Source organism: Leucopleurus acutus, assembly GCF_964270905.1.
Source record: "Leucopleurus acutus genome assembly, chromosome: 10".
In the NCBI taxonomy this organism is placed as follows: domain Eukaryota; kingdom Metazoa; phylum Chordata; class Mammalia; order Artiodactyla; family Delphinidae; genus Leucopleurus; species Leucopleurus acutus.
In genome coordinates this window covers 36,218,097-36,244,478 of record NC_139153.1, presented here as the reverse complement: position 1 = coordinate 36,244,478, position 26,382 = coordinate 36,218,097, and the positions used below count along the sequence as shown (strand labels likewise).

At 47.1% G+C, this 26,382-nt stretch overlaps 1 protein-coding gene across 2 annotated transcripts in view; it reads right to left on the bottom strand.

Annotated features, from left to right (window-relative positions):
* Positions 1–1,585: 1,585 nt before the first annotated feature.
* Positions 1,586–26,382, bottom strand: part of RFT1 (RFT1 glycolipid translocator homolog) — a 44,869-nt gene continuing 20,072 nt past the window's right edge. Inside the window, exons 8-14 of one of the 2 annotated variants that reach the window (XR_014326557.1) lie at positions 24,118–24,168; positions 23,268–23,398; positions 21,999–22,143; positions 16,276–16,381; positions 11,106–11,355; positions 10,494–10,777; positions 1,586–1,669 (exon numbers count right to left, since the gene is read on the bottom strand). Coding sequence is in view for 1 of the 2 variants with exons in the window: in XM_082849131.1 (XP_082705257.1) it covers positions 10,610–10,777; positions 11,106–11,355; positions 16,276–16,381; positions 21,999–22,143; positions 23,268–23,398; positions 24,118–24,168 (851 nt within the window). In the remaining variant the exon portion in view is untranslated. Of the gene's footprint in view, positions 1,670–8,823; positions 10,778–11,105; positions 11,356–16,275; positions 16,382–21,998; positions 22,144–23,267; positions 23,399–24,117; positions 24,169–26,382 lie in introns of those variants that run through there. The other variant, XM_082849131.1, reaches the window with a different exon arrangement.

Genomic DNA, 26,382 nt, shown 5'->3' with positions numbered 1-26,382 from the left:
ACAATGTAGAGGGCAGTGTGTACATGGCAAGATGTGTGCACCACATGCAAAGTAAAAAGAGGCCATGGACAGGATGGGGCGTTTCTAACTGTCTACAGGGCACTGGCTGCCCAGGATACTTTATAATTTACAACTTATAAGTTAATATAAGAAATACCTAAAATACATAATGCTGTCAGAGATAAGATCACTTACTACCAGGAAGAACAATACCCGGAGATATTTTAGACTCTGTGATGATTTCTGCTCTGGTCTAGCTCCCCTGTCTGAACGCAGGCCCAGGCTCCAGCCTCGGAGCACACAGGCCCACCTGCTTTCCCACTCTCCACTCAGCCCCAAATAGTGCTGCATGGTGACTTTTTCTTGGCCCCCACCGTGGTCCTAGAGCAACAGTTGAGTAGGAATTAGAACCTTTTGTAGATGGAGAAGAGGATCTTATGAACAGACAGCGGCAGGCCTGGAATTAGAGCGTGATTTTCAGGCTCCCTGGCTCTGTTGATTATCTGTATCAACAGCTGGTCCCTGGAGCCAAAACATCATCTCCCAAGCTGCGAAGACAACCAGAAAGCTTGCAGAGTTGGGGGAGAGGCCCACAGAAGCTGATGGGAGTGGGGAGGCCTGGAGCACCGGGCTCTGTGGCACACCCAGGTCACAGGCTTTTGAAGAGAGCAGGAGGAGGAGGAGGAGCAAGAGGCAGGCCTGACGGACCCCCACCACGCAGACCCCAAAGGCCAACAGCCTTACTCCTCCCCCAAGGAGCGGTGCCAGACCCAGACGTGCCTGGTGTCTCCCTGCTCTCCTTGAGTCCTAACTGTGGGCAGAACATGCTTCCCTTCTTAGGAAAATCCCACCTTAATAGTAGCACTCAAGACAGAGCCCTCTGGGCACCCTAAGTTCTGGCCTTTCTCTTCCTCCCAGCTGCTTCTGGAAGGGGAAAGCTGGTTGGTCGGAACCTGACATCCTTTATCCCAGTCCAGAGAAGGAAAAACAACAAACGAAATAGAAGTTTATAGAGGTTAAGTCTGAGAGGCTGATGGCAGAGGCAATGGTTGTTTTTTGTTGTCTTTTTTAGGGTGAGGAGGAAGAACTCAACAAGTTTCAGATCAGCTTTGATGAGTGGGTTCAAGGTGAGGACACTGGCAAACTGGAGATCGAGGCTGGCGGCGGGGGGAGTTTCGGGAGTGTCCTCACAGCCACCATGGCCCAGGCCTAAAGCTGAGGTCAGGGGAGCCAGTGCCCATGGCTGCCCACCCACATGGCGGGACCAACGCAGACCCTTCCATTTTCTTCAGAAGCTGCCGACAGCAGCTGGCCCTCCTTGGACAAAGCCATATTCTCTTCTGTCACCTTTTTTCTTTCTGCTTTAATCTAAGGCTACAGGGAAATTTAAACTACCAGTTGAGGTAATTTCTGAAATTGCTGAAAATCATTTAACAAGCTTTGGAAGCATCCCCTCTTGCTCTGGGGGGGCCACTCAGGCTGAGCCTGAAAGAGGTCATTTGCTGGCTCTCCCTGGAAGCTGTGGCTTTGCTTCCCCAGGCTTGCCTACCTGAGTTGGCCAAGAGTCAGAAGGCCTCCGGCAGTCTCCGTTACCCATGTCCTCACTTTCTAAGCTCCTTCGGGCAAGCTGGGCTGAGAAGGATCTTTCGTTTCCTCTTCACCTGCAGCGCTGCCTCCAAGAAAAGGGGAAAGAAATGTTGCCACTGAAGGGAAAAAGACTCAACCACATGCATGTCTGTGGACTGGGTTTAGGTGGGAAGGAGGGAGCAGGTAGGCGTGAAACAAATGTTCCCAGGGTCTACAGTTCCTCTCTGTTCAGCAGATTTATAATTCCACTCACAGAGCAAACAGGCTGGTGCAGGGCACCCCCTGCTCAGTGCCCCTCCATCCTCTCATGGAATCCTTGCCACATCCTATGAGGCCATTGCTCTAATGCCCAGTTTTAGATGCATAAACTGAGGCTCAAAGAGATTAACTACCTTGCTCAAGGTTGAAGTGGGGATGGGTCTGCCTCCAAGACCCTCTCTGGAACCCACACACAACCTGCCTTCCTAATTCTCAAGGGAGAAGGAAAATAGGGCTGTTGGAAGAAAGGGAAAGGAGTGTGATGCGGTCAAGAGCATGAGCAACTGAACCTGACAGGGGCGAGGGCCCAGGGGGTGGAGAGGTGAGAGGTTGGAGGCTGGATAGCAGGTGGTGCTGGGGTTTAGTGCCTTCTGGGGGTGACAGGGCTAAAGAAAAGTGGTTAAATCTCCAGTATTTGTAATGTCCTCACTTCTCGCTCCTTTGCTGGTCCAGCCGTAAACAGGCCTTGAGTGGGTTAATAGGAGCGAGGGTGGGGAGAACAGAGCTTGGGCTGGGGAGGGGGTGGGGTGGACAGCATCAGGAGAGGACTGGCCGAGGGTGAGGAGCAGAAGAAAAAGCGGGCAGGGAGGTGCATACACAGGACATGTAGGGAGTCTTGCTATGGGTTGTTTTCTCCAAGGCATTCAGAGCTGCATTTGCCGGTCCTACCTCTGTTCTCCTTCCATCCTCCCTGGGCTGTGCAAGGTGGGCTACTGACAGATGAGGAAACTGAGGCACAGAGAGGCAAGACCTCCTGCCTATGATTACAAAGTGATGGAGTGGCCAAAGTTAGCTGCCTTCCCACTCCTTGGTGGTGTCACCTGGGGTCAAGGCCACCAACAGACAGGGGACCATGGGGTACAGACAACTTTTTCTTTGTAACGCAACATAATTTTTGGCCAGATTTGTTTCTCCCAAATACTTTTTTTTTTTTTTTTTCCGGTAAGCGGGCCTCTCACTGTTGTGGCCTCTCCCATCGCAGAGCACAGGCTCCGGACGCGCAGGCTCAGCGGCCATGGTTCACGGGCCCAGCCGCTCCGCGGCACGTGGGATCCTCCCGGACCGGGGTACGAACCCGAGTCCCCTGCATCGGCAGGCGGACTCTCAACCACTGTGCCACCAGGGAAGCCCTCCCAAATACTTCTTATGCATGCTAATGCCTATGCAAAACAATTACCTTAAATTCTTTAAGATGAGATAAAGACTGAGGTGGGAGAGGAATTGTGGGAGAAAAAGTCATGGAAGGTCAGCGAGGAGGTTTAAAACATTCAAAATCGTGGATTTCAAACTTGGTGGGTGTTTTTGTTTTTGTTTTTAACAAAAAGAACCTTTTTTTCAAGCAAATTCTTAGACTAACCCCTAATTTTCAAATCAGATAAAAAGGGTGCTGCTCCAGTTGGAGTTGCAGCTGGATGGCCCGTCCATCTCCTCAGGCTCAATGTTATCCCTACAGCTCAGATCCAGCCCTTGTTAACCCGAGGGAGGAACGGAGCCCAAAGGTAGATGGTACCTGGCATGTGCTCAGTGCGCCACAGTTGGTAGAGTGAGGGAGGCTTGTTCAAGGTCACCCACTGAGTTAGAAAAGGGCAGCCAGGCTGGAGTATAACCATGTATGTGACACCATGGGCCGCTTAGAAAGCAAAACTCTGTTCGTGTACTTCAGAAGGCAGACATGGACACAAGCGGACTTCCCTGGTGGTGGTGCACATGGAAGGAACGCCGTGGGCAAGACACCTCTGGGTTCTTCCCCCCAGAGCCTGGCTCTCAGCCATGTGTTTGTAGGGTTGCTGCAGGGACAGTTGAAAAGAGCCGAGGATGAGTGGCCAGTGCGCTTGGGCATCTTGCCATCAGCCCCGCATGATGTCACTCCCACTTACTAAAGAAAAAAGAAAAAAAATGCAAGTAGCTCTATCACTTCTATTGCCCCCCAGAGCTGGACATCTGCACACCTGCAAGAACATCCTCTTGTCATTGGAGAGATGCCACTTAGGGATTTCACAAGCCACATGAGGAAGAAAGGAATCTTCAGCTCTAGCTCAAGAACATAAAAATGCGCTGTGCTAATCTGGTTTGTTCATAAAACTGTTGTGTTAATGCCCTGGGGGAAACAAAAAGGAAAGCTATTTTAGCAACATTCCCTAGTTTGGTTGGGATTAAGTGTTGGGGAAAACATTCCCGTTTCCCTCGCGGCTAAGGGTTTTGGTTCTCCTGGGTCCTCATGGTTCTCCCTGCCTGGCCGTGCCAGTCCCTGATGAGGGCTGGACGAGAGTGTGCCCTGAGCCCAGGGGAAGCTGGGGCTAGTCAACGCTGGGGTTCACAACACACACCTCCCGAAAGGACCGAGGCTCCTGTGTCACTCAGAGTTGTCTCATAACTCTCCTTCTGAAAGGTGCCCTCTGGTCCCCCTGATGCCACGCTCCCTGGTGTCAATTTTTGTGATTTTCAAAAAGCAGTGCAGAGAAGTGAATGAAGAGCCACAGTGAGTCAGGCTTTCATTTCAGACTCCCCTTCTCTCCCGCCTGACACGGCTGCATGGAAGCCGCACACTATTAGTTCCACATAATTGAAAAGTGTGTCAGGATCTCTCAGACACGAACCCGAAACATGCTGCTCATTGTCACCTCCAACGTGACTAATGCAGTCGTGTCTTAATTAGTCACTGTTTCCTGCGCTGACAGCATCAGAGCCCCGTTCCAAGGCCCCAGTTTGTAATGCGGATGAGATTAAAGGACTGAGAGTTGCCAGGTTTTCAGGTCCCCTTCCCACTGAGCACTCTGAACCCAGGTGGCCTCTGCCAAGTGCTTTGGTCAGACCAGGGCAGCACTGTGACAGTAGAGCCAACAGGGACACATTTTTGGATGGAGGGAGGTAATGAGACAAGTAAATGGTGGACTAGAACATTCCCTCACAAGTCGGTTGTTACACCACAGGCCCTTGGGCAGCTCCTCTGAGGCTGAAGGGGCAACTCCGGATGAACTATGCCACCTGGCCCAGCCCCTGCCCAGTGAGAGCTGACTGAACTGGGCACTCATCTGCCCCGAGGGTGGCCCATCCACTGGCTCCCTTATGACCCATGGCCCACAGTAGCTAGCCTGGGCCAGTTCCATTTCTCCTCAGGGGCTTTGTGTACAGAACAGAGCTTAAACCCGAGAGGAGAGACTGCAGGCAAGAGATAAAAGGTGGTGAAAGAGACTGTCTCAGGACCTCCCTGGTGGCGCAGTGGTTAAGACTCCATGCTCCCAATGCAGGGGGCCCGGGTTCGATCCCTGGTCAGGGAACTAGATCCCACATGCATGTTCCAACTAAGAGTTCACATGCCACAACTAAGGAGCCAGTAAGCCGCAACTAAGGAGCCTGTGAGCCGCAACTAAGACCCAGTGCAACCAAATAAATAAATAAATATTAAAAAAAGAAAGAAAGAGACTGTCTCATCATTGGAAGAACGTGGACCTCTACCCGAGAGCAGCACCTATTTCTGGGAACTCCTCCTCTCATTGCCCACCAGCCTGACTGCCCACAGTCTGGGCCCCAGGACAGGTGGGTATCACCCCAGTGTGAAGCCAGGAGGAGCACAGAAACCAGGAGCTGCCCCAGCACCCAGCACCTGCTAGCCTCATGGTGAGGTAGCCGTCCAGGCACCCCCTCTCCTCCTTCTAAAGCCCCCAGGGGCCCTTTGTTCATTCAGTCTCATAGGCGCAGAATCCAGGGCCCTTCAACTCTTCAGGAACCTATAGAAATGACTGAGATGGAAAAAAATTTACTGGATCCAAACATAAAGCTTCAAAGCTGATGTTCAAATGTCTATAGCACATATCACCAGGAGAGTTAGCCAACCACAACTCCTGCATACTTACATACCTGTTATGCTCAGTGTGGGACAGGGTGTACTGTAACAGCTTTGACAAGCCGTGAGGAGGGGTTTCCATGAGCGTGCTGCAGCCTTGACAGGGTTCTGGGTGCACCTACTCTGGTGAGGACCCCGTTCGTGAAGGGAAAGACCTAACTCCCTACAGCTCACCTCTAGCACTTGCCGTCTAAGCCATACTACCCCAGAAGGATGGAGAAGCTGACAGGCCAAGAGTTGACTGCACTTTGGGACAGGGGCACCTAGCAACTTCGGCTAATTAATCTGGAGGATAATTAAGAAGTATTTATAAGACTTCCTTCATTAGGCCCCTAAAGGAGGCTGAACTACATTAGGAGCCCATTTTTCCAATTTCACTCTGATACACCCAGATGGTTCTGGTTAAGAAGGAATGACACTAAGTGGGGGGACTAATTCTGCCACAGTAATTGGGGTCGGACTGATGATGCAAATCAATGAGTCTTCCTTTCCCCCCAAACTCTTCAAATAAAACACCTTTCTTGCTACCCTTGAAAGTTAATTAGGGACTTCCCCAGTGGCCCAGTGGTTAAGACTCTGTGCTTCCACTGCAGGGGGCGTGGGTTTCATCCCTGGTTGGGGAACTATGATCCCACATGCGTACAGCATGGCCAAAAATAAATAAATAAAATAAAGTAAAATAAAATAGAATTTTTAAAAAAAAGAAATTTGGGCTTCCCTGGTGGTACACTGGTTAAGAATCAGCCTGCCAATGCAGGGGACACGGGTTCGAGCCCTGGCCTGGGAAGATCCCACATGCCGCAGAGCAACTAAGCCCATGTGCCACAACTACTGAGCCCACGCTCTAGAGCCGTGAGCCACAACTACTGAGCCTGCGCACCACAAATACTGAAGCCCTCGCACCTAGAGCCTGTGCTGCACAACAAGAGAAGACACCGCAATGAGAATCCCATGCACCGCAATGAAGAGTAGCCCCCGCTCACCTCAACTAGAGAAATCCTGCATGCAACAATGAAGACGCAACGCAGCCAAAAATAAATAAAAATTAAAAACCCTGTTTTAAAAATAAAGAAATTAACAAATATCAATAAAATATTTACAACATTAAGGACATTCACTCAGGTAAATAGCAGTAAAACAAATCACTTTCCACCTGCATGTGATTGGCTCAGAAGTCTCATTTCCAAATAAAATACACGAGTCAAGCAACCGAATGAGGAAGATATAAAGGTGAAGGGGTACCCTGGACTCCCTAAAAACCACAGGCCTAAAATCACACACTTGTCCACCTTGCCCTGATATTAGTTCTGACCTGCCAAAAATGGCTGCATATTTAAAAAACATGACCAAGACAAGGACAGGCCAGACAGAGAAGAAAAGTGCTATCAACAATGGGGAGCACTACTTTGGGCAGAAGGGAAAGGCAGTGAATAAACTGCCAGGCCTGTCAGTCTGGGACACAGAAAGCTCCATCGCAGGGGCCAGGAATCCAGCCCCTCTTTCAAAGTCAGAATCATGGTCCAGTAACGTCAACGTAGGGAGAACCGTTCTGATGAGGAATAAAAACGATTCACATACTCAAGGTACTTGCCCACTTTCCTTTTGAAATTTAAGAGTTTTTGTTTCTTTTTTGCAAGGAGAAGTAGTATGAAACATCTAACATCTTCACAGAGATGTGAAGAAAATAATTTATTCATTTTAAAAAGGGGAAATTGACATGAAACTAGCAATATGAATACATGGTTTTAAAAACAGACAGGAGGGAGGAGATGCCCTGGTGAATTAGGTGGTAAGTGGCAGGGAGTGGGGCAGAGTATACAGCATCTCCTGAGCCAGAAGTCACAGCTGAGGAAGCGTTAAGTAGCACAGCAGCACTCCCTCACGGAGGGACCTGACAGGCCAAACCCGAAGACACCAACACACATGTGGCCAGAGCAGCACAGAAAGAAGAAATGCTGTTATCCTCACCAACAAAAGCTTCTTCGTTTCATAAATGGATGTGCTTTAGAGACTTGTTTCCATGGGAAAAGTAGCCTCACTATATTTTGAGTGGCACTTAAAGCCTCAAGTGTGATTCCCCCCAAAAACCCTTCTTGGGTAACGCGGGGCAGCTCAGCACCCATGTATGCAAGCACCCTGAGGCACAGGTGTGGCTCTAGGGAGACAGGGGAAAGCCCCAGAGCGAGTGGTTAGGCCCAGCTGTGCGCCAGGGAGCAGCGGGGACAGAGCCAGAAGCCATGGGCTGCAAAGGGCCTGCTGCCCAAGTGCTGGAGCCCGGGAAGCAGGTGTTAGTAATGAGACAACACCCGCTTCCCAAAACCCTGGGCCATGGGGACTCCTCTTTCTATAAACGGGGAAGCAGGCCACAGGAAGCAGCCCCCGGTGGCTGTCCCAGCTGGCCATCTCTCAAAAGGCACTGGCCCTGACTGCGGCAGCCCTGTGCTGATAGCAGAGCCCGGCTGCATGGCGACGAGATGAGCATGAGCCCTTGCTGTCAGACACAGAGACTCTCCAAGCTGGAGAACAGAGTGGGAGCCGTGGTGTTCCTGCTCCCGAGGAGGTGGGGCGTCAGCATTGCTGCTCAGACAACGGCAGCTGTCTTCCTGGAGCTGGGAATGGACACTGTGAACACGAGCATGACTGGCCCTAGGCACTGCTGCTGGTGAGGATAATGGGGTGTGCCAACCTGTTTGCCGAAAAAGCTGGTCCCAAAGTCCTGCCCCAGAGACACAGAGGCAAAAGGTCTGGCATGGATCCTGGAAACCTACATTTCTAACTTGCAATCCAGGTGATTCTGAGGCAGGTAGTGCGAGGACCACACTATGAGTCTGGGGTCAAGTGGGCAGGGGTTGGGTGACAGGGTTCTAGGGAAGAGAGGGGTGGTCAACGGCAGCAGAGAAGGAACTTGTGAGGGCTGGAGGCCCATTTCTGTGCATTCAAAAGACAAAAAAAGTACTTGGGGGGCCTTTCCTGGTGGCGCAGTGGTTAAGAATCTGCCTGCCAATGCAGGGGACATGGGTTCGAGCCCTGGTCCGGGAAGATCACACATGCCGCGGAGCAACTAAGCCCGTGCACCACAACTACGGAGCATGTACTCTAGAGCCTGTGTGCCACAACTACTAAGCCCACGTGCCACAGCTACTGAAGCCCGTGTGCCTAGAGCCCGTGCTCCGCAACAAGAGAAGCCACCACAATGAGAAGCCTGCACACCGCAACAAAGAGTGGCTCCCGTTTGCCACAACTAGAGAAAGCCTATGCGCAGCAACAAAGACCCAACTCAGCCAAAAATAAATAAATATATTTATTTAAAAAAAAAAAAAAAGTACTTGGGGGTGGGGGGCTGCCTTCTGTGTGTGCCACCCACCCTACCCCACGGGGCAATCAGTTCTTCTGAGGTAGGCTGACCCTGCCTTACAAAACATGACCAAGCCCATGATTCTGGAGGGCCTCTGATTGTTCAGGGACACCTTGCATTTAGCTACTTTCCCTGCAATTAATACGAAGCATTCTCTCCTTGAATAGATAAAAAGGTGTCCAGGTGACTGGACTTGGTGCACTGGGTGGGTCTTTATCCTTGGCCTCTTGGCTTTGGCTCTAGGCCAGTGGATTTAAATGTGTGCATTTCAGCCAAACTGCCATCTGATGCAAGCTATCCTGCTCTCTGGGTGTAAACATAGAAAGTTTGGGGATGTCGGGGCTACATGATTACTAGCTATTACCACCCAAGATATAGTCTGTGCATGTAGCTCCAAAGGTCAATCACATCTAATTAATTAATACATTACATCAGTTAATATAGTAATACATTAATGAAAGAAGAAGAATGCTTTGCTGCCTGAGAACAGCACCTGCTGGGTGCAGGGCAGGGAGGCAAGCCTTAGCCTGGGCTCACACTGTAGCCTGAAGGACCAGATCCGCAGGCCTGCCAGTCTTGTCCTGGGGCTGGAATTCCGGTGTACTGACCAGTGCTGGAAGTAACAGGTCAGCGGGAGAAGGGTGTGATTCAGTGACACATGCCATATAGAATTTACCCTATTTCATTCTGATGGAAAAAAAGACACCTCTATTCAACTTTAGTTGTCATCTGTGCAATCTCCTCATGAGAAGTTACAGCCAACTGCAAAGTGGTGTTCCCTTCAGAGTAGCTCACGAAGGATCACAGTGTCCTTCAAAGCCCTCCTCTCTCAAGTGGCCGGGCCAGAGGTCTTGAGCCGGCTTGCCCCTGCTATGGGAAGACATGTGCTGGCCTGGGGGTGGGGGTGGGAGTGGGGGACAGCCATGAAGGGGAGAGACGTGACTCTGCCTGGCTAACTGTGGGAAATGTGATCTGAAAGACTGTGTCTTCATTTCTTAGATTTCTCGTTGAGCAATATTTCTCCTGCGCTAAACAACCAGGCCACAGTGTTGACGTGGGGAAAGCCACAACTCCAGGGCCAACTTGTTCTTGTTTGGTGCACAACATCACATAACATCAAGTCTCCTTCCGGCTTTTATGGAATATGTTAAATATTCCTGTGGAGGGTAAAGTGGCTACATCTCTCCTTCTGGGCCAGAAGATTATTAACTATTATCATCCAAGATAGAGTTTGTTGGAACATGTAGTTCTGAAGGTCAATCACCACCAAAAAGAATTAACACATTATTCAAAAAGAAAAATGCTGATTATAACAAAATGGTGAAAAAAATAATTGCATCTATTTTAAAAGCTTTTTGGTCTTCCCTTAAAAATGGAACTCCTCCTTGCTGTCTGAAATCTCAAACGGATACTAAGGGTTTGGTCTGGTGGTTCGCTCCAATGACTCACCTGTGTGTTGGTCTCACTCCACTACAGACCCCTAACTGGGCTCTTCTGCATAAAAAACATGTTCCACCATAAAACTGCCCCACAGCTGGTCCAGGTGCCACAGGGCTTCTGCGAGGTCACGTCGTTTTGTCAGTGAGTCTGGACACACCCAATTGAGTCCTAAGAAAGTGGATCAGCTTGGTCTCTGTGAGGAATGCTGTCCCAAGAGTCACTCCCAAACAGAGGGCCCCCACAGCGACGTGCACCAGCATGGCTGGCCAGCCCCGCTCACAGCAGAGGAACACCTGCAGAAAGAAACCACTGTCACTGCCCCGGGCCCCCAGCTGTACCTCCTTTCTCTGGGGCAAGCCACGGGGAGTGGAGGCCCTACTGCTCCAGCTTTCAGTCAGGTAAAGGCATGACAGCTATGTACTAGGGTCTACTCTGTTCCCACGGGTACCACTGATCAGTCATTTCTATCATAAGATGCTGTCCCAGAAGCTTAGGGGAAGGGGTAAGAGGAAGCAAGTACTTGTCCAGCTGGGTCAGGCAGAGCAGGAACGGGATGCCTGGAACGAGGGACAGTGGACATGCTGCAAAATCATGTGGTGTGAAGGCTGCAGGGCGCCTCACCTCGGAAACAGCAGTAATGCCACCACTGAGGGCAAATGCCCCGAGGAGGACTGGTGACAGGAACAGGCCGGCCAGGGGCTTGTGGGGACTCTTCCGGTAGTAGCGGTGGATGAAGCAAAGGCTCTGTGTGATCCGAATGCCCATGTTGAAGCAATTGGCCAAGATGAAGCCCACGCTGCCACACCAATGGGTCAGGAGATAGGATAACAGCAGGAACGAAGATGAGAGGCCCAGCATTGTGAAATTGTACCTGGGAAGAGGGAGGCAAGCAATGCAGGGCAGTGGGTACCTGGTCCCAAGGCAGGGCTGCTGCTGCAAAGAAAGTGGCTGTGAACATGAATTCACAGAAAGCACCTTCAAGTTCCCGCGATCCAGCTGATTTTCACAAATCGAATGCTAAGTGGACAACATGGAAATGTCACTGTCCCTTTCACCCCTGAATAGAAGAGTAAGAAAAGGAACAACTCAACATATTTATGGTGTTTAAGGATAGTAACTGGTTAGTTTAAGTGACACTGTGATCAAAACACATAAAAATCCTTTTCAGCCTGTCTTTAATGTGAGACACAACAATATGACACGGGTAACAATTACATGTGAACAGGCACTCTGACAGGTACTGTGAGGGGTGCTGGGGATGCACTGGTGGATGAACACACGGCCCTTTCCCTGTGGAGCTTGGATCCGTTTTATGGACAAGGAAACCAGGCAGAGGGAGGCTAAATAATTTGCCTAAGGAATGAGCCTACACCCCAACCTGACCCCTTGCCCCTAAACTTTAGCACCTCATACCGCTTCCCTTGCAAAACGCAGAAGCCCCATAACCTTGGCCAGTGGATCTCACTCAAAGCAAGTGACCAGCTTCCATAATGAAATGGAAACAGGGAGCAAGGCCTGGACCACCTTCAGGGTTTCCCAGACTCTTACACATCCCTGCTCTGCTCTCTACATCTCCAGAGCTCTGTGGGTTCTGTGACTTGAGGGATTATACTGCTCCTTTCACTTCTATGATTCCAGAGCAGCATGTCACTTAGTTATCTCCAGTTTTCAGTTCTCAACTGAGTCTCAGCAGAGATAAAATAGCTGCCACAGTCTTCCAAAAGGCTTGTGGTACATCCATGAACAAAATTCTCCAGCATCTCATTTCTGCCTAGCACACAGCCGGCATTCTAAGTGTATAGTTGTTGAGGGAACCAAACTCCTTAGATCCCCAAGCTGTGTCAGCTGGGTTAGGAAACCTCAGAGGCCACCACTCGGGTTCTGTACAGAAGGGAGGGGTGGTAAGAAAGCCACTGTGGCCTCCAAATGCCCAGATTCCCAAGGTGCTATGGGAGATATAATTCATCAGAGAGGATAGCAAGAACACACATGCGCGCGCGCACGCGCACACGCACACGCACACACACACACACACACACACACACACACACACACTGTACTCAACAGGGGAGGTATGCTTTCATCCAGAATTCCAGAGAGGGAATTCATTTGCTTCTCAGTTGAGAGAGTTTCTTTTAATGAGTAATGGAACTACAAGAGCCCACATCTTCAAAGGGGAAGTTTCTTCACTAACTGCTAATCAATGATCAGAATGGCCAACTTTATAACAGGCCACTGAGGCTGGGCCAGTACTCTGACCTCTTTTCCAAAAAGAAGCAGAGATGTGTAATCTGTTCAGTTTTTTTTTCAGAAACGATCTCAGAAAGGTTTATTAAGACCAATGCTTGGAGTTTAGGCCACAGGTTCACAAACTTTCAAAGTCATCCTCACCCAGCTCCAAGTAGAATGGAAACAATGAATGAAACTGGTAGGCAATTCATGCTAATTCAAGCAGGGACAAGTTCCATGGTGTGGCTTCTTTAACGTAGCCATTTGGGAGGTGCTGATGATGACGGAGTCCACTGTTTTTAACTAGAAGAGGGCTCTGCAACTATTGAACTTTCCAGAACTCATAAATCTATAGCCTTAAAGACATTATCCACTTCAGGAAAAAATGAGAATTTTAAAGATAAAATTAAAATGCCACTTTTTGAGTCAATGGAAAATTAGTCAGTGACAATGATTATTTTCTAAGGCTTGGTTAACACAGACAGGAAGTTATTTAATCAGGCTTATCAAAAGATAGATGACTGCAGCAGCAACTGAAGCATTCCCCAGTGGGTGCTGGTTGAAAACATCAAGGCACAGCTATACGTTGTAGCCTTGGCAACCATGCAAAGTATGGTGCCAGTCTTGTGTGCACTCGTCCTGCATTCAACAGTTATGGAGTCCCACTCCACATTGGGCACTCAAGGGCCAACAAGTCAGAAAAAGGAGCTGTCAGCCTTGGGCCTCTGCACCACTGTCCCCTCTGCCTGGAAGGTTCGGCCCCATCTTTGCATAGCAGACTCTTCTTGGTCATTCAGGCCTCAGCCTAAATGCCACCTCCTTGGAGGGGCCCCCCAATCTAAAAAGGCCCCAACTCTCACTAGATAACCCTGCTTTAGTTCTCTGCAAAGCACAATACTTTCTTGCTTATTTACTTGTTTGCTACCTGCCTTCCCTACTGTCAGCTCCAGGAGAGCAGGGATCTCTTTCTTCCCTTTTGTTCATTGCTGAATTCCTGGAGCTTAAAGAAATGCCTGTTAGAGAGTAGATGCCCAAAAAGTATTTGTCAAATGGACAAAAGAAAATGAGATATCCTTAACAAAACACAACAAAATCCTTCAGTGGAGCATAATGTAAAAGCCATCAATTTTATGCTATACATATTATGAGGTTATTAACAAAAAAGCCACGTGCAGTTCAATGGACATTCTAATATTTCACATCCAACTAAATCCCCTATTTTTATTTAGAAAAACACTGATTAACCTGTAGGTAGTTAACTAAAAGCCATGATTTCATCAGTATATATTTTTCAATCCAGAATCTGAAATGTAGGAGGTAAATCAATCATAACACTTAACTAAGCTGCTCAATTCTACTATAAAAATTCTTACTATCGTTTTATGTCTGGCTAAATTCATAGAAAGGGAAAAATTGCTGGGGTCTGTGATGAGCCCAGGTGCTACCTGTGTTCAGACAGGACTGAGGGTTGGGGTCAGGGGCCCAGACAGAAAGGGGGCTGCTATGTTTAATACAAACCTGGAGACCATGCTTAAAGGCACACACATTTTACTCTTAGGGGAAGTGAGTTACTTCAGATGAGAACAAGGCCCTGTCTTTTCTCTATGTTGACTACTAATACCATGAAAATAATTTTCCAGATTTTAATATACTGTTCTGATCCCATTACTACAAATAACTTAAAAAGTTGCTTTCTTTGGGTCAATGCAATGTAAGAGAAACCAAAGCAACCGGCCACTGTCTATATTCCCTCATGATTTGTTGCAAGATATATATTTTTAATGTTTTAATCAGGCTTAGTGTTGATTCTCCCCCTCAACACTAATGCTGAAATTGTTATAACAAAATTCCCTTCAAAGAGAGAGATTCTTAGTCCAGAACTCTTTCCACTACACCTCAGTGCCTCATTTAGTATGCTTTAAATTATATTTTTAAATTATTTCATGTTAGAAGCACCTTTCAAGTAAAAACACAGTGCTTTCAAAATTAAACTTAGAGAACATTTTATCCACTAAAAAAAAAAAAAAAAAGATAGACTCAAAGCAGTTTATAGCTATAAATTTAACTGTCTGAAGTAAAAACCATGTCTAGACCACCATTTGAAAACTATGGGTTGTGACCTAAAAGTAGGCTAGGAAATCAATTTAGTGGGTCATGACATGGCAGTTTAAAGAATGAAATAGAACAGAATTAAAAACCATCAGTGTGTCCTGTGCGTAACTGGGGTACTTGTTGCTTCATGGAAGCTTCCTTTCAGTCACACCCAAATATGCACTGGGTCACAGTGTTCAATGCAGTTTTCACTCTGAAAGCTGGTCTGAGCCAGCGGTTCCTAAGGCCTTCGCTATCTATCATCAGCAACCTCCTGGAGCTGAGCAATAAAAGACTCCTTGGCCTAAGTTCCTAAAATTCCAGTTCAGCTGGTATGGGAGGGGGCCAGAACTTCTGAGCAATCTGGGCTGGGACCACTGCCCTAGACTCCAGTTCTCAACTACGGTGTAGCATACAAGGTCACCAAGCCGCTGTGAGACAGGCCCCAGTGGGAAGCAGACAGAGGCTGCTCTGAAAGAGGGGAAGGGTTCGCCAACTCTCTGAGTACCTTTTTCCCATCCCACCCCCACACTGGGACTCTGAGGGATTTCAATGGCACTCAGGGCACTACAGAGGCAGCATGAAACTCCCGAGGGACCCAGACCTCAAGGGGCAAAGGGATAAAGAGGGCCACTCACCCCATTACCTACACCCACCCCTTCTCTCTTCTTCTTCCTCTCTCTTCTTTGTCCATATCAGTTTTACCCTTCTCCTCAACTGCACTCTGCAGTGATGTCTTCAGATACCACCTTGCTAATTTTGGCATCTGGGACACAAGAGATCAATTATCCTAGGTGTGGGTCAGAGGCTCTTACCAGGAGTTCACATCAGAATCATTGAGGAGTTTTAAAAAAACATTCACATGCCCAGGGCCTGCCGATTCTGTAGGCGTGGTAGGAGAGAGAGTGGTGGGAGTAGGGTGGACAGGAATCTGCATTTCTAACAAGCTCCATGGGGCACTGTGACTCATAACCAGTGTTAAAAACTACTGCTTGAAATTCCAGGGCAGAGGTCCTGACCTGGGGGTCAATGGATGGGAAAAAATGTGGCAAAACTTGTATGTGCACTTGGGCCTTTCTCTGAGGAGAGGTGTCACAGATCCCCGAGATTCTGCAAGACCTACAAATCAGATTCTATAGATCTGCATCTCGTAGAAGCTCCTTGGTAACCCATCGGAGCACTGGGCAAGGAGGTGGGTGGAGGAGTGGATCTTGTCTGGTGCCTGCCTCTGCCAAACTGGACTAACAAAACCCTTCAGGGCCCTGACTTCTCCCTTCACAAAGGGAGGCAAGGAGCAGTGGCTGCCCCCAGCCCTACTGTGGGGAGGACTTACTGAATGGTGCCTGAGGAAGGCACCACACTCCTGGTTCTAGAAGAGCCTTCTGTAAATGCATGTTCAGAATGAAAAGAAAGAAGTTACTTCATTTTGGCTGAAGGCCATAATTAGAGGTTTATCTTTAAGGTTACCTACCTGTCAACCTCCTCTTTGCTCATGGCAGCAAATGTGAAACATTCGGTCACTCCATTGATGGCAAGCAGGAGGACGTAAAGGCAATAGGCACGCAGCAGGACAGGACCTGTAAGGAAACAACCCACTGAGACTCCAGAGCCCAAACGGGAGGCCCACATGCACCCTCACTTTGGCAGGTTGGTCAGAGAACACCAGAGCTGGGTCATGAGCCCTGCTGATGTCATCAGTGGGCAGACACATGCTTGAGCCTATGGTCTTAACTATCTGGAAGGACTCCCAGCATTCTACAGTACTAACTAAAATAAACAGCTGAAAACAAAAGGACAATTAGGAATAAATGTACAGATCTCTTGCCTAACAACTAAAAGCTTATCTGGCCAGCAAGCAAATCTCACTTTTTAAATCAGCATGAAGAAGCCTGCTAGTTTGAGCACTTGGGGACACTAGTGGCCCTGCATGCTGAGAGAAACTCAGTTGAGGAGGCCCTGAAGAAACCCAGGGCTCAGGAGCAGCAGGAAACTACAGAGATAGAACACCCATAACTCTTCAGGGAGAATCAGAGCCTGCAAGGTTATTTTCTCCTAAAACAAAGTGATGTGATTCTAGAGCTAACTAACAAGCTTTGGGAAGATCTGCTAACAAAAAATCGGGAGCCTTAAAACGAAATTGATCCCCTCTTTTTTTTTTTTTTTCCCCCTGGCTAAGCTGCGCAGCTTGCAGGACATTAGTTCCCAACCAGGGACTGAAACTGGGCCCTCAGCAGTGAAAGTGCCAAGTCCTAACCACTGGACCACGAGGGAATTCCCTGATCCCCTCCTTTAAGAGGGCTATTACTGACAGGCAGCCAAGCAGTTTCTAATAAAATAAACATGTACTTAACCTATAATCCAGCAATTCTACTCCTAGGTGTACAACCAACAGAAACAAATGCATGTGTTCACAAAAACATCCATAGCAGTTTTATTCCTAACAGCCCAAAGTGACCATCGACAGGAGAAGGGATAAACAAACTATGGGCCGTCCGCACAAAGAAATACTTCTCAGCAATCAAGGAGGAAAAAAACTACTGATGCATGTAAGAACATGGATGAATCTCAAAAACATTATATTGAGGGAAAGAAGCCAAACATGAAAGTGCCCATGCTATATGATTTCATTTATATGAAATTCTTTCTAAAAGCAATACTAATCTATGGTAACAGAAATCAGAGCAGTGCTTGTCTCAGAGTTGGAGGGGGGCAGTTGACTGGAAAGGGTCCTAAGAGAACTTTCTGGGGTAATAGAAATGTTCTGTATCTTAATCTGGATGTTGGTTACATGGGTGTAGATATTTGTCAAAACTCATCAAACTGTGCTCTTTTTTTTTTAAAAGCATTTTAAAATTATTTATTTATTTATTTATTTTTGCCTGCGTTGGGTCTTCTTTGCTGCACGTAGGCTTTCTCTAGTTGCGGCGAGCGGGGGCTACTCTTCGTTGCAGTGCACGTGCTTCTCATTGCGGTGGCTTCTCTTATTAAAGAGCACAGGCTCTAGGCACGCGGGTTTCAGTAGCTGTGGCACGTGGGCTCAGTAGTTGTGGTGCGCAGGTTCTAGAGCGCAGGCTCAGTAGTTGTGGTACATGGGCTTAGTTGCTCCACGGTATGTGGGATCTTCCCGGACCAGGGCTCGAACCTATGTCCCTTGCATTGGCAGGCGGATTCTTAACCACTGCGCCACCAGGGAAGCCCCCAAACTGTGCGCTTAAGAGGACAGCATTTTAGGGCTTCCCTGGTGGCGCAGTGGTTGAGAGTCCGCCTGCCGATGCAGGGGACACGGGTTCGTGTCCCGGTCTGGGAAGATCCCACATGCCGTGGAGCGGCTGGGCCCAGGAGCTGTGGCCGCTGAGCCTGCATGTCTGGAACCTGTGCTCTGCAACGGGAGAGGTCACAACAGTGAGAGGCCCGCGTATGGCAAAAAAAAAAAAAAAAAAAAAAAAGGATAGCATTTTAATTTATGTAAACTAGACCTCAAAAAAGAAAAAACTTAACTGCTAAAAGAAAAGGGAAAGGTGGGGGGAGTTCCAGAGTCTCAGAATCTGAAACTTATTCATGGGTTTATGAAAGCTGCTTAATATGAAACATCCCTGCATCATGGGGACCCTAAATAGTTTTATGGCCATCAAAAAGGACAAAAGGACTACTAACAAGGCAGCCCTGATGGCCCTCTCTTGGGTACACATTGTACCATATCCTGTTGCATTTCATTCCCCAAGTCGCTGCAGAAAGTAGCCTGGCCCCCACTCCAGCTGTGGGATGACTCCAGCAAAGAACGCAGGGACCAGGTTCTGCCCTGTGGTGGCTCGAGGCTATGCTCAGTGTGCTTCCTGCTTCTCTCCATCCTCCTCTCTCTGGCAGAGAGGAGTGGGGCTCCTCTCATAACCTGCACCTCTCACTTGGTAACTGAAAGCTGACGGCATGTGTGAGTCTATCTGAAGGTGGATAGTGAGCTGCTTTGCAATGTGGAGGACACAAAACTCCTGCATGAAACGGTGATTCAAGTAGAAGCGCTTTGAGTCAATTTTGGGGAAAGAGGTTGGAATTGGGGAATTTGTGGATGGAACCTTAAACTATGGATTGAAGTGAGTGGTAGTATGGCTTGAATTATATATCCCCTTCAAAAGTAATCTGAAGTAATTTGAAGTCTAATAGATCTGGATCTATTAGAGTGTGATCTATTTGGAAATAGGTCTTTATAAAGATAACCAAGTTAAAATGAGGTCATTAGGGTGGGCCCTAATCCATTATGACTGGTGTCCTTATAAAAAAGGGAAATTTGGATGCAGAAACAGACACTGACAGAGGGAAGACAATGTGAAGACACACACGGAGAAGACAGCCACTTGATAGGAGGAGTTAATGCATTTCCAAGCCTAGGACTGCCAGCCTACATCCTTAGCTAGAAGAGGCAAGGAAGGATGCCTACTCTGGAGATGTCAGAGAGAGCACGGCCCTGCTGACACCTGGATTTCAGACTTCTGCCCTCCAGAACTGTGAGACAATCAATTTCTGTTGAAATTAAGCCACCCAGTTTGTGATACATTGTTATCGCAGCCCTAGGAAACTAATATTAGGGGATTGAGAAGAAAAAAAGATTTTAAAAAATAAAAGAGAAGACACTGCTTTGGGAAAGCAAGTGTTCTCCTTACTTGCTGCAAATAATAAATCCTTCCTTCTCCAGACAAAAAAAAGTAAAAGAAAGGGCAAGAGAGAAGCACCTAAGAGATAAATGTGAGAAATCTCAGGGAAGTTCACTGAATGTATTTTTCTTTAGGATGGAAAAGCTAGGTATGAGAAAGACTTCTGAGAAAAGTCTCAGAGCACTTCCAAAGCTCCTAATTATATACAGGGCTAAGCCCAAGTAATGCAAAGCAAAACCACAGTGCCCCACGAAAGCCTGCCTGTGGTGCGTCCAAGTCCTACATTTGGAGACAACAGCACAGAGGCCTCTTGAGAGGCCACTTCAGGTCATAGGTGAGTCCACTTCACAGGTGAGGACAAAGAGCAACACGCAACTGGGGCAATGGAGGACAGCAGCATTGCAAGGTCCACTTTCAAAACTAAGTGGTTCCCATTCTTTTCTGATTCAGTAAGACTTTCTGGAGAAAGTCAAGTTTTGTGAGGTAGTTTTAAGGGAACAAAAAAGACTATGGTGGGGGGCGGAGGGGGGCAGAGAGCAGTAGTGTTAATGTTTTCTGGCACAGGAAAGGCATTCGGATATGCAGCACTAGTCCGAAGAGTCAGGAGTAGGGCAAGGAGAAGATGGGTGGAGTGCAGACGAGGGAAGGAAAGCCGACAGGCACCCTGGGGAGACAAAATGACCCTCCCAGAAGGCACAGAGAACCGGAAGTTTGGTCAAAATGAGAAGCAGTTGCAATGAGGAGACAAATGCTAAAAGACCTTGCCAGGACAGGGATGCTGATGGAGGCCTGGGCCAGGCAAGAGACGACAAGGGTCCTAAAGATCCTGCAGCAGCTACACCAAACCACACATCCTTTTCAGAGACTGAGAAACCAGACCACTCTCAAGACTCTTCTCTCTCTGAAGATGAGACAGAGGGGATATCTTTTTGAGTCTAAAATTATTAACGACTCTGGGGCTTCCCTGGTGGCGCAGTGGTTGAGAATCCGCCTGCCAATGCAGGGGACACGGGTTCAAGCCCTGGTCCGGGAAGATCCCATGTGCTGCAGAGCAACAAAGTCCATGTGCCACAACTACTGAGTCTGCGCTCCAGAGACCGTGAGCCACAACTACTGAGCCCTCAAGCCACAACTACTGAAGCCCGTGTGCCTAGAGCCCATGCTCCGCAACAAGAGAAGCCACTGCAATGAGAAGCCCGTGCACTGCAATGAAGAGTAGCCCCCACACACCGCAACTAGAGAAAGCCTGCGTGCAGCAACGAAGACCCAATGCAGCCAAAAAAAAAAATAATAAATTAATAAAAAATAAATAGAATTATTAATGACTCTGACATAAACCATCAGAGATAGAATTTATTACCTTAGAAATCAACTAACACTGACCCTTTTAAATTCTCAAGACTGGTACCAGCATCTCACTTGAGTAAAAGGACCACACAATGACAATGGTTTGTTGATATATCTTCTATGATAAACGAATCCAGCAAGTGAACATTACATGGATGGGACGGCCCTTTCCTCGTGGCACTGTCCTGTGGTTGCATTACAAAGGCTGCTCCTTGGTGATTACCTTTCCAAAGGTGCAGAGCTGCTGTGAAATAGCCTGTCTCGATCTCTGCACACTGACTTGCTAATGGCTTCTTAATGCGGGCCTCCCTGCAGTTGCCTGACCCAGGGAGCCACAAACCACGTCATTGGTTTCATGGCAGGTGTTTCTCCAAACTTAACAACCTTTGCTGTCAAGCAGAAACTCGGCCCTTCTTCCCCTAATACTAAAAGTTTGGGCCTATTATAGTGGAGACTAAAACATGCCAGTGACGTTGTAAAATGGCACTGGAGAAGGCCCTTTACATTTGAGATAGGGCAGCAGAAAGAAGTCTTCAGGGTTCTTGTCTAGTGACCTGAGGAATTAAAAACATCTTTGCTAAACCCAAGATGAAACACTCCAAATGGATTGCCACCCCACGACCCAGCGCATTTTGAAACTGGTGAAGTTCCCAGGGCCCAGTGGTGCTGTGAGACGCCCAGTGGCCTGGGCACCAAGTGTTTCAAAGTTAGACACATTCAATACTTTTCTCCTTCAAAACCCAAGAGTCACTGGACTAAATATACCACTTTATTTGCCGAGATCAATTTCATTCTCTGCAAATGGCTCTGGGTTATCCTTCGGAGGCTTTTGTCCATCAGGCCGTGAGATTTATGTGGCATTTACTATCTGCAGATGTGTTTAGTACCAAGCGGAGACTCATCAGAGCCTGCTCTCTTCCTTCCTCGCTTACCCCAGAGGGAAGCAATCGGCAAAACACATTTTAGGGCTGAGAGGAAAGCCAAGGATTCATAACAACTGCTCCAAGTGAGGTTGCGGGACTGATCAACCTGGTGCCAAAGCTCTAATTGCACCCTGAGCTGGTTTGACCTCAGGTGCCCCAGCTACCGGCAATTTTCCCTACACTGACACACGTCAGTCGTGTGTTTGAATTTTGTAAGACTCTTCTAAATATTTCGGTTTGGAAATTAGAACAGATCTGGAAAAACCTCTTGTGCATACCTGATCCTGAGCTAAGCATGGCCCCTCCATAGATGTCCAAAGCCAGTTGAGAATAGGCAAAGCCGAAAACAGAGATGGTCAGGCCAGTGAGCAGGGCCAGCTTTAGCAGGGACTCCAAAACCGCGGCGGCCACAGCAACATCCTCCTTGGGCCGGGGGAGAGGGAAGGAAGTGGGATGAATCATGAGCTGAAGAAAAACTTCACATCTGACTTTCTCCCTTTGCTGTTTTACAGATCACTCTTTCAACTGCTGAGGGCCATCACTGCTTTTCTGTAGCCTGGGTTTGTTTCTATGTCAATTAGCAAATGGAGGGAAAAAGACAAAGTGTACCTTCTTAGGCAGTGCAGGGGAGGGTTAGTTTTTAACTCATTTAGGATAAACTATCTCAAATGTTGCCTAGGAAACACTCACTTCCCCCTCTGACATTTATTCTTAAATGGATCAGTTTTTACATTGTTAGCTAGCTTTGTCACCGTGCTTCTCCTGACAAACAACTCCAAACCCTGATGTTCCTGGAATCTACACTTAGGAAAACATTCCTAAATCAGTCTGAGAACCAGATTAGCTCGTTTTGAAATACTGTGCATAAACTGTATTTTGCAAAATGTCTTCTAAGAGATGTAAGAGGCCAACTTAGCTTGCTTCTAATTCTAAGACAGACATTTTCAATGGTTCTAGGAAAAGGGAAGTTTCTACAACCAAATACTCCTGGATTAAAATCTCTTCTGTTTTTACTGGCTGGAGTATATCAATTCTCAGAGTCAGAATGGAGCTCTGGGCATGTCACAGTCCTTAAGAAGCTAAACAACTGGTGTGGTGAACGAGACCAAATGTCCGCATGCTTTCCTCCCCGCACCCTCAGTTAGCCTTGACCCCATCTCTGCATCCTTCAGTTCATCTTTTGTTCCTGAGAATCTGAGGATGGGGGAGGCAACCTCATTCTTACACCTAAGACTAGACCATGGAAGGAGGTCTGCGCTGCGCTGGGGACAGCCGCAGAGAGTTCTGAGAGGGCTGGGACAAGAATAAGGTCACAAAGAAGGACAAAGGGTGAAAAAGAAGGGCTGGTCAGGGGAAAAAGGAGAAGCTGTGAAAGAAGAAGTGAGCTCAGCGTCCTGCCATCATTCAGAATGTGATAGAAGAATGAAAACTAGAAGAAAATTTCAGAGCTAACAGAGGGGAACAGATAGCTCCACGTTTCTGTCTGTTTATCCTACACATAGACAGAGAATTCACTTGGGAGATGGTGACATAAGAACCAAGACTACCTGCTTCTGAAGTGTAGCATCCTTTTCTCTCTCCAGCACCTTAGCAAAGAATATATAAAAACTCTCTTCTATTGGCTGGAAAATTAATCTGGCCACAAGGGAGCCAAGATTATTCACTATATCATACACGCCTACAAAACAAAAAGGAAGAAATAACAATCGTATTGGTTTTTCTATTTGAATTTTTATAGCACCATTAAAATTTTTTCTAATTTAATTTTTTAAATTAAACTTTTTGAGATAATTATAGATTCACTTGGAGTTGTAAGAAATAAAAGAGAGATCCATGTACCCTTTACCCAGTTCCCCAAACAGTAAATTCTTGCAAAACTATAGCACAATATCACAACTGACATGGATACAGTCAAGATACAGAACATTTCCATCACCAGCATTTTTTTATAAAAGTCATTAATGCCAAGTTGATTTTTTTTTTCTATTTTTATTTGCACTACTTTGGGATTATATTCAAAAATAAATGTGAAAAAAATATTAAGACCTATATAGCCACACAAACATGGAGCAAATCTTTGTGACTGCAATGAGCTCCCTTTTCCCTTAGCACACTCTGGCCCCCAAAATGAGCACCAGAGCTCTGCAGAAAGCAGGGTAAGGGCAGAGAATCTCAAAAGAGAACTTGCCACCCATGTCAATGAGAGGGGATAGTCAAATATATATTTATAAAGACCTACAATTTTTAATCTTCAGGATTCATTTCTTATAATCTTTTTGTAAAAAATAGTCTGCAGGTTCATTTTTTCATTAAATGTATCAAACTGCAGAGAAAAATATGAGAAAGTATCTACTAATAGTTCATCTTTAATTAAAACAATACAGAATTTCATCTTACCCTGATCCCCAAAATTTAACACGTTCAAAAATGTCATCACATATCGCTCGCCTGTAAATGGAAAAGCAAAATAATTAGCATTTCAAATGTACAGTATTTTCTTCTTTCCTTTTCTTTTATCGTCTATCATCTCTTCCAGTTGGTAAATACTCTCAAAGGAGAAAAATTAAGTAATCAGTTAAAGACATGTTCCTTGTCCTAATGTTGATTTCAAATAATCTCAAAATAATAACAATTTGGAAAGTGCAGGGGGCTTTACTGACAACAAATTCCCAAACCAGTTAAATTAAAAACAAAACAAAAATCAATAAAACCAGTCTGATAAGTTTTTCAGAAAGTATGAGGAGTTACTAAAATGTTAATGATGAAAATGATTATCTCAAGTTTTCAGGGAGGTCAGATAATCTGAGTGTAAATTCTGTGAAATGAAAGGTCCATGATTAAGTGCACAGACTCATCAAAAGTTTCCTCTTTGGGTGGATAAAGCTCCGTGGAGGCTGGCAGTTCCCTGGAGCCCAAGTTCACAATTCAAGACAGTCTAATGCTTTCAAGGTGAAGACACCAGCCCAGAGCCCTATTCCCCACCCTCAACTTCCATGAATGTTCTTATTATCTGTGAGTGGAAAGCACTGACCACTATGGAGGTGGAGCACTGAAGAGTGTCCATAGCTCTGAAGGGCCAACTCTCACCTCCTAGCAACTTGCTCAAAGAGGAAAGCAATATTAAGAGATGAGAAGCAATGTGATCTCAGGTCTCTCTTCAGCCCTTCCCTGCCTACAATCTCCCAGCCACTGCATTTGTGGCAGGGACCTCTGCAAGTCTTCCCAGGCACGGGTCCTCAGGCACTGCACTAGTTCCCATCTGTATCTCTGCTCTGTTCTGATCCATCCTCACCACGAACAGTTCCAGCTTTTGCAAATACAGATCTTAAGTCAATCCCTGTCTTCACAATTTTAAATGGCTCTGTAGTGTTTGCAAAAAGTCCAAGCGCCTTGATTCTGCATTTGAGGTCTTTTATTATTTAATTATTATTATTTTTTAGAAATTTATTTATTTTTGGCTGCGTTCAGTCTTCGTTTCTGCGCGTGGGCTTTCCCTAGTTGCGGCGAGCAGGGGCTACTCTGTTGCAGTGCACGGGCTTCTCATTGCAATGGCTTCTCTTATTGCGGAGCATGGGCTCTAGGCGCACGGGCTTCAGTAGTTGTGGCTCACAGGCTCAGCAGTTGTGGCTCGTGGGTTCTAGAGCGCAGGCTCAGTAGTTGTGGTGCACGGGCTTAGTTGCTCCGTGGTATGTGGGATCTTCCCGGACCAGGGCTTGAATCTGTGTCCCCTGCATTAGCAGGTGGATTCTTAACCACTGCGCCACCAGGGAAGCCCCTGAGGCCTTTTATAAACTTACCCCGAGCTATCTTTTTGGCCTCCCTTCACCAACCTCACCCCCACCTCCCACCATCACACCATCATCCTCTGCTACACCCTACACGGAGGATTTAGCCCCTCCAGCTGCCCTGAGTCAGGCTGGGCTGGTGTTCCCAGCCTCAGCTGTTAGTATTCTCACCACCTGCAATGGCTTTTCTTCAGGGGCTTCCCTGGGTTCTGGCACAAAAGGCCTCTCCCTCCCACGTTCTGTGAGCTCCCTGAGGGCATGAACCATGTCTCAGTCATCTCCGTGTGCCTGGCTGCCTAGCAGAGCTCCAGGAAATGAAACAGCACTCAAGAGATGTCTGGCGAATGAGCTGGCATTTCCAAATACAGCCCCTCACAGCCCTGTATCAGAGTTAACGACACAAATGCCTGGGGAGAGTCTCTGGGGAGAGAATGAGCTCCTTGAGGCCACGGCCTGTTCCTCATTCATCTGTGTATTCTCAGCACCTGACACACAGTGTTTAGGAAATGTGGGGGCAGAAAGTAACAGCATTTATATACACACACATACACATATACTATACACACACATATACTATATACACACACATACACACACACATATATACTATATACACTCACATACACATATACTATATACACTCACACATACATACACACACACACATATACTATATACACTCACACATACACATACACATATACTATATACACTCACATACACACATACACATATACTATATACACTCACACACACACACATATACTATATACACTCACACATACACACATACACGTATACTATATACACTCACACATACACACACTCACACACACACACATACACATATACTATATACACTCACACATACACACAC